The sequence below is a fragment of the Thermobia domestica genome, chromosome 14, assembly GCF_964235325.1.
Source record: "Thermobia domestica chromosome 14, izTheDome1.hap1.1, whole genome shotgun sequence".
Classification (NCBI taxonomy): domain Eukaryota; kingdom Metazoa; phylum Arthropoda; class Insecta; order Zygentoma; family Lepismatidae; genus Thermobia; species Thermobia domestica.
The window spans coordinates 45,639,327-45,648,440 of record NC_137467.1 but is presented as its reverse complement, the minus strand read 5'-3'; the positions used below and the strand labels follow the sequence as shown (position 1 = coordinate 45,648,440).

The following is a 9,114-nucleotide window of genomic DNA, read 5'->3' as shown; positions in this document are numbered from 1 at the left end:
AAACCTAGAAGTAAATCATAATATATTAAAATAAAGTAATTAGTCATATTGTTCTTATAATTTGGAAGATAAAGTAAAGAAATGGAAATAAATTCCTTCCCAGGAATTTATAGGCCAGGGGAAAACCCCGGGAATATTCCCATTTTTTAATTCCTTCCCACCGGGAATTTTCCCACTGCCCATCACTAATCTGTATTGGTTATAGTTAATCCATTTCCAAATGACAAACATCTTACGGCGATGTGTGTTGCACTCGTTCAAAAACTGTTAATTCTGTATTTTATATGATTACCACATGTTAACAGAAAATATATTTCGTTTGGATGTTTCATTCTTTCCTCATTCTGAATTAGACAGATTGTGTTGCATTTTAGTTATGGTTGAAAACGAGATGACAGAACACTTGGTACCTCTCTTGTACACTTACCTAACTAGTTAAGCAATACCTTTCATCACATTAACAGACTTGAGCAATTTGGCATACTGTAGTTTTAAATGATCATTTTATTGGCTTAATCCAAACATATATTGTGATTTTCACATCGAAGATATATCCAAACATTCATCGAGTACCAGCAAGCCTGCCAATTAATGTAATGAATTCAAGTATCCTTCAGCGATGGTCTGTTGTATGTTTTTGAGCTTACATTACACTGATGTTAATTCCCAAAACCAGCAATTACTCGGTTTCGATTGTCAAATAGGCTTGAAGTCTTCTATTTGCACTTATTATAAAAATATTATAATTATAGCTGATTCTCATATATATATATATGTAATTCACTTAATTTATGCCACTGATACTAAGAGTTTTTAACTGTGAACGAACTAAATCCACACAAAGTCTTAAAAAATGTATTCCATATAAATTTATTGTTGTGAAGAGACCCAGAGATGGTCATTTTTCCTAACCCTTCCTCATCCTCACCCTCAATTGACGCCCCTCTCCCTCCATCACACTCACCCTCCATTGACGCCCTCCCCCACCCTCCCTCACACTCACCCTCCATTGACGTCCTCACACTCATCCTCCCTCACACATCACCCTCCATTGACGCCCTCCCCTCATCCTCCCTCACACTCACCCTCCATTGACGGCTTTCCCTTATCCTCCCTCACATTCACCCTCCATTGACGCCCTCCCCTTACCCTCCCTCACACTCACCCTCCATTGACGTCCTCACACTCACCCTCCCTCACACTCACCTCCATTAACGCCCTCATCCTGTACCGACGCCCTCACCCTCGCCCTTGCTCACACCCACACCCAAATGACGCCCTCACTTACCCTCAAGCAAGTAATTTAATCAGGACATGACAAACTTAAATTTACCCAATATAGTACGTGTAAAATAGTACGTACGTGTAATTCATCTCTAAGGTGTGGAATTTTCAAAACAGAGAACAAAAGTTACTTTTTATGGTAAATTGGTGCTCCAAGTTTTAACCTCCTAACTTCAGAAATCTGAGAGGTACAGTTCCTTGGAAAAAAAACTACCATTTACTCTTTTAGGATACACGTTTCCGAAAATCCTTCCTTATCTTTTGTTTCTGTGACAAAAGGAGCATTTTATGTAAATTGTACATTCCTCCTTATAGAAATGTGGTGTGGCTGATAATGAGTCATTCACTTCTACTGTTCTATATAATAGCATAGTATTGTTATTATTACTGAGGATTTGAAAATAAAATGCTGCATCTGAAGTCCCAGAAAAGGCCAGACAAAAAGTACGTATGACAAACAAGGGGGGATGAAGGAGGGCGGAAAGTATGTAGGAATTACGAAGGAGTAGCGTAAAACGATGGGAACCACTGGGCCCTTGGATAAATGTGATAAGATTATTTATTTTAAAAGTGATTGGCGGTTAACAGGAGAGATCTCTCGTATCTATACGAATAGTGTACGCGCCTGTGGCGCGGAAGACACGGGTTCGATTTCCGACGGGACCTCGTGTGGTTCGGATCCCATGTTACGCTGAACGGGGTGCTAACTCAAATAAAAAGAATGAAAATAATAGGCGAGGAAAAAGCCTCATTGAATTCGGTTTATTTATTTTAAAGTGAAGAACAGAGCTAACCCAGGTGCCAGGTGCTATTTATTTTATCTTAATTAAATCTTTCTTTTTTTAATGTGTAGTTAATCTTTCATTTTTTACCATGTAGCAGGGCCGGTGCGAAGGGGTCGAACCGTGCCACCGCCCAGGGCGGTAACATTTGAAAAAAGAAAAGACTACTATCAAAATAGAATACTTCGTAATAGGCCCACATGGAAAAATAAAATTGTGTTTATATGATAATATAATTGAACTTATTTCAATCACATTCAGGAAAATACTCACTCAGGAAATTCAGAGCATCCTCCCTCATTTTTAATTATCAAACAACTAGCCACAGGTACACTATGTGATCAAAAGTATTCGGACACCCCCAAAACATACGTTGTTCATATTACATGCACTGTGCTGCCCCCTACTGCCACCTACTCCATATCAGCGACCTCAGTAGTCATTAGGCAACGTGAGAGAGCAGATTGGAGCGCTCCGCGGAACTCACGGCCTTCGAACGTGTTCAGTTGATTGGGTGTCACTTGTGTCAGAAATCTGTAGGCGAGATTTCTACATTCCTAAACATCCGTAGGTCCACTGTTTCTGATGTGATAGTGAAGTTGAAACGTTAAGGGACACGTACTGCACAAAAGCGTGCAGGCCAATCTCGTCTGTTGACTGACAAAGACCGCCGACAGTTGAAGAGGGTCGTAATGGGTAATAGGCAGACATTTATCCAGATCCAAAACTACATCAGAGTCCACTCCAAGTACTATGACAGTTAGGCGGGAGTTGAGAAACGTTGCATTTCATGGTCGAGCGCGTGCCCAAAAGCCACACATCACTCAGGTAAATGCGAAACGACTCCTTGCTAGGTGTAAGGAGCGTAAACATTGGACGATTTTGGAAATATTGGGATGCTGGATCGATTCCCGAAAACCGCTTCTCAATAGCTCTTACCGATTTTGATGTGATATCTGATGACAGCCAGACACACAGACGGACACAGCCGTTCTATAAGACTTCCCTTTCATATGCATAGCGTAGTTTGGAAGTCTAAAAATACACATATAGCCAAAAGCAGGAAATATCCTTTTATTTGATAATTACATATAAAGTTATTTATTGCGGCTTGCAGCTTTGTACTTTTCTTATATATATTTTTCTCTTACTTAGAAGAAGAAATAAAGCTTTTCTTAGTTACAGTTTCAGAATGAATGAATATATGAATATTTATTAGTTTATTTTCTGAACCAATGTATGAAAAAAAGAAACATTATTTCCTGAGAACTTCTAGTATTTTTAATGAGGTACTTTCGTTAAACTTTGAAATTTTCGGTAGCCAAAAACTTACAGGAGATATTTTTATATATTTCGTAATTATTACTTCTATAAACTGAAAATATATAAATATAGAAAAATAATAAAGCTATGAGAAACATCTTGTCTTCTCACATGAAAAACGTATGAAACTGATGGAATATTGATATGACGATTTTCTGTGAACGACGATTAATTCTAAGAAAAAAACTACATTACATTTTCTAACATATTTTCCAGAAATGAAGAATTACAAGATAATTAACTTTATGAACCCTTACCCTCACCCTCAATTGACGCTCTCACCCTCACCTCCCTCACACTCAACCTCAACTGACACTCTCACACTCCCTCACACTCACCCTCCATTGACGCCCTCACACTCACCCTCAATTACTTTATCGCCCTCACCCTCCAACACTCTCACCCTAAACTACTAAAATGAGAGTGAGTTGAGGGTGAGGGCGGCCCTCATGAGGGCAAAATGAGGGATGATGACCATCTCTGAAGGGACCTATATAAATTTGAGCCCCATCGCTTCAAAATAAATTTACTTGTATATGAATGAATATCAGGTGCATTCTTAATATGCAGAGAGTCAGCCAAATCAATATTTAAGTTTTCGGTGAAAGATAATAATACTATTTTATATAACAGCTCACATAATATTGCTTAAACTTCTACATTGAAGATCATTTCCTCTAACTTTATTCAAATAAGAACATTTTAAAGTTCGACGATACCCCTTCACCGGAATATTTCTTGTAGATTTAAATAAACTAATTGATTGCCAGGATGCCCTCGACGAAACATTTGGTACGTTTCGTTAGAACTTGTTTATTTTTCAGTAGTAGATACCAACTTGCAAAATGATGTGAAGTTTATCACATTTTAATATTCACTTCCCAATTATTTGAACTACTCTAAACAAGGTTTCTTATATAGACTAAAGGGCAAAAAATGGAGCCTCCCACTGACGGACATAGAGGCAGGCTACTAGACAAACACACGCCTATTGTGTCTAATATTGAAACATTTGCTGGGGTTGTTTCTATGAAGCATTGTGTATATGCAAACGAAAGACTGACCTCTCTCCGGAGGCAAATCAGTATATGCATTAAGTTACCCTAAGTTGTACGTTAAAGCTAACAAACCCATAATAGATACTGAGAGGCAGAAGAAATAATACATTAAGTTGTTCTACATTATGAGTATAGACAAATAAGTATATAATGCATTTGGTTTTGGAAACAATGTAATGATATAATCATGATGCGATTTACTTATTAACAATTCACGAAATTGCAGTATAATTGGCTTTTGTGTTTAATACTATACTAAATGGCTGTTACTTGTCGTGCATTTTCTCAGTCACATTTAGTTAGAAAGCTGTGATTCAGTTTACTATGACCTAGTATGCCAAAATTGTTTGGCACACACTCGTGTCATTTTAATACATATTTCTAATCATTCAGTGATTATGTGTAAGATCATAGTCACAAGAGACAGCAACAATATTCTTGGAATTTCAATCTTTGATTTGATTTTATTCTTTTTTAATAGTCTTAAAAATTACAACGGAATGTCTATCTTAAACGCGAAACAAAGAAACACTTCATACACTCTCTAACAATATTTATTTTATGTATTTAGAGTAAGTCCAACGATATTAACTTTAGAATTTGTGCCGAGTACGGTTGAACCAACTTGGTATATTTGCTTAATCTCTGTGATAAATGCAGATGGAACTGCTTTTAATGAGACTAATTTGCAGATTTCACAAGGTACCTTAATGATACAAAAAATCATGTTAAGTGACCCTACTTGGACAGAAAAAGATATGTGTTGTTTCGTCTATTATTATACATGTTGCATATTACAAGCAGCTAATTGAAAATAAGTGAACACTGGTCGGATGAATATGAAGTATATTAATTCCACAATACTGATGACACTGGCTCCCAGGAACAGGGTTATAACTCCTCCAAAATATACTGTAATAAATTTTAAAAAGTAGTCAGCTATTTTTCTTTTCCATTAAAAATCACTTAACAAGCTAAAACAATATTAGGTTTTTATAACTTTATCTACGACACATGCTTCCATGCACGTAAATAACATTAAAATTTTACTCTTACTACTAGTAGTCTAATATAGTAGGCGAGCTCAGAAAAAAATCACAAGATTTTTAGAGTGAACAGAGAAGGGCTTGTTTGTGTAAGTGTGTAGTAGAACTAGTGGGTCATAGACTAGCGTGAGAGTTTATTCATAAGCAATTATTAAATTTTGTTGTGGTAGAAATTACTGCGAGAATACAGACTTAAACCTAATACAACCTAGTGCAATTTCCATGTCAGATTGAAAAAATCTCTTCTCTGGTGGCAAGCACCACACCGCAACTTGAGATTTACAAGACGACTGCAAGATAATTTTAAAAATGCAATTAGCGTAGCTAAAAATAAGCGTTTAGCTTTACATTTTACTTGTCACTCTCATACATAGAGTCGTTGTAGTCGGGTAGATGTGGGGCTCAGTGGGCAACGTTGCATTAACCTTCTGTTTTCATCGTATATGCCAGTCTGCCCAGGAAGATTAGTAGCAGTTTTGAAGGTGGAGGTCCACGAGTAACTTTACTTTTGAAGGAGAGCTTCATTTCATCTATGCTTGTTGGTTAGTAAAGCATTCTGTTTGTTTTCCATGTGAAACGTACAAAAAAATATAATAAGAGAAGGTAATATTGCTGTCTACTTTCGCTGTTTTTAACCTTCATAACGCATTTCTTTTATACAATATATTTTATGCAGTTATAGTCATGTACTATTAGGTTAGATCCATGTTTTTGGTTACTGGAATAATAATTTTGTGAGATTCGATTCACTCGACCTTTTTGTGTACAGCATGATTATTCGTTTTAGTTATGCTTTAACATTTGTACTCTCTATGAAGTTGCGGCCACATGCTACTTTTATTTGCTAAAATAAACAACAAAATGTTTTGTATCTTTCTATATTCGATACATCGTATTGCAGAAACCCCCCTTTGGGGTCAGGGAAACCAAAACTCTACTTGAAGTTAAAATTGATTAAAATATGTATCTTCAATTTCGAAGCATGCGGGCTTCTAATTAAAGATGTAACTTAACACTGATTAAAGCAGACCAAGCAGTGACACTCACATTAACCGTTATATTGTGAACACAATTATAGATACAGGAGTTACACTCAGACTCATTCTCGGAAATTTCGTTCTATAATTTGAGGTAGTTAATTGGTAACGAATTGCAGTGTTTCTTGTCTTTTGTAATATTCAATGGTTATGGTCCCAACAGAACATCGGAGTTTACTCAAAGGCAATCGAGGAATGATCTCTTTTTAAGATATTCACAATGCTATTGAGGAGCATTGAAGTTAATCTAGCTGGCCAATATGCTACAAACATAGGTCAAATTAACGCAAGAATTCAGCTCAGCTGATCCCACTTAAATAATTGATTATTACTCTCAATTTGTGTACACTCCGAGAATTTGTAAACGGCCACTAATACTTGTCAGAAAGTACCCACAGAATATTCGAAATGAAGTCTGAAAATTCAAACCCCTCTACTCTTTAGTTTATATATATTGTTAGCGTTGCTCAGAATTTAGTTGATAACCTAACAAATATCCTTATGAACCGGACATACTTCTTTCCTGGTAGGGTCGTAAGTTGAAAACCGGATTCATCACTTTATTTCCAGACCTTTCAAAAACGACTTGTAACCGTGAAGATGTGATAAAGTTAATGCTTAAACATCGTAGCTTGCTATGTGTTTCTGATATGAAGTTATACTAGTACTCTCGGCGGTATCTTATTAACACTAGACGTACCAACATTTTTACCTCCCTAGAACACCGAGCCGTCATTTTGACGGATATTTAATTGCAAGAGATGTTGTATCTTTGTTCTTTTTATTTATGTTGTTTTAAGTTGAATTTAATGTGCTTTGTCGATTAGCTTATGTTCCATGTAAGTTCCTATCGTGATATAATACGGGGTGAGCCATTAAACCCACCCAATATATTACCAAGTATAGTATAAGTAGTATAAGTACTAAGGGCTGGAATTTAAATAGTGGCAACACTGTTGTGGAGACACTATGCAATGAAATGTACTATTGGGGCTGGCAGCGCACGTTGGAGATATACCTACCTAAACCCCGAGCAAATAGATCCGACCGTCCCACGTCACGTGCAGGAGCACAAGCGAGAGAAGCGCAGCCACTTGTGAGCGAATGGTCTAACATAAAGGTGTCAACAACAGGAACAGGAACAACGGAGTTGGATCAAGGTTGAATGTGCTGGAGGTCGCACAGCACGACAGTGTCATCAATGGCTTCAAGAGGCATGTGAGAAATTGGCATTGCCGTACAGAACAGTGGCACGGTGGGTAAAAGCCTTCAACGAGGGCGGCTAATTGTGGCAGATATGCATCGGGCAGGTCGGCATAGCGTCTATCAAGAAGAAGTGCAAATTGTTCCCACGTTAGTGGACCGTGATCGACGCCTGACGATTCGTGAGCTCGTCCACAATTCCAGATTAGCACATACGACTGTGCTTCGCATCCTGAAGGAACGCCTGGGCATGTGCAAAATTGCACCACGATGGGTTCCGCATGAGTTGACGGAACTGCAGAAATTGATGCGTTACGACGCTGCTCAGGTGCACTTGGAGCGCTATGAGTGCCAAGACGAGGCTTTCTTACGCCGTGTCGCAACACTGGATAAGATATGGGCCAAATCTTACGAGCGAACACTTAAACGCCAATCCAATGAATGGCGTGATTATGTTACGCCGCGAAAGTCGAAAGTGGGACAGAGCCCCAGTGTGATTCTCGTGCACGGCGATTCTCGGTGATTCTCGTGCACGACTGTGATGGTGTTATCCAACGCATTACGTTCCTCCTTGGCAGACCCTCAATGCCCAGTATTACTGTTCGTGTTTGTAGCATCACCTGCGACCATCTTTGGGAAAGGAAGTCTGTTTCTGTGCTACCCACTCTTCATTTTGCACGACAATGCGCGGGCGCATACAGCACAAGCTGTGGCTGCTCTGTTCGGTTGATGGGAGTGGGAGAGACTGTACCATCCACCATACTCCCCGGACTTATGACATTGTGACTTTGATTTTATTCCGAAGATGAAAGAACCACTTCGAGACATTCGCTTCGGAACTGTTCCAGAGATTCGACAGGCAGTATACCGCTCCATTCGCACCCTCAACAGACCAGGCTCTGCTAACGGTATACTATACCTTCCGCATCGCTGGCAACGGGTTATCCACAACGCTGGTGACTACTTTGAAGGGCAGTAACAGGTGGAAACATGTAACTCTTTTGTATCAGTTGTGAATAAATAGTTGCCACTCTTTAAGTTCCAACCCTTGTATTAAATATAATATTAATATCGTTATCTCTCTTCCCTCATCGCTTTGGTATGTCTTTTCATTTGTGTTGGTAAGCCTCCGTTTGATTCCATGGCTATATATAGACATACGATGTGGAAACAACGATTCCCTTTGTGTTCGCTTTCTTGAGTTCAGAAAATTGGACACTTGCAATTATACCTACACGTTGTTATAGTCCATCGCTGGTTGGTTAATTTGAAGCACCCCGATTTCTTCAGCAAAAGAGCTTGAACTCAACATCATACGTCATAGGCGGGAAACTCCAGCCCCAGGATTCATATGCAATAGTTAAGGCTAAGTCATACAAGG

General features: G+C 38.5%; 1 protein-coding gene across 1 annotated transcript; it reads left to right on the top strand.

Moving 5' to 3' along the window:
• Positions 1–7,827: 7,827 nt before the first annotated feature.
• LOC145669815 (histone-lysine N-methyltransferase SETMAR-like) lies at positions 7,828–8,256 on the top strand. Its single transcript, XM_081738157.1, has one exon. It carries the CDS (start codon positions 7,828–7,830, stop codon positions 8,254–8,256), a length of 429 nt encoding a protein of 142 aa, XP_081594283.1.
• The last annotated feature ends 858 nt before the right edge of the window (positions 8,257–9,114 follow it).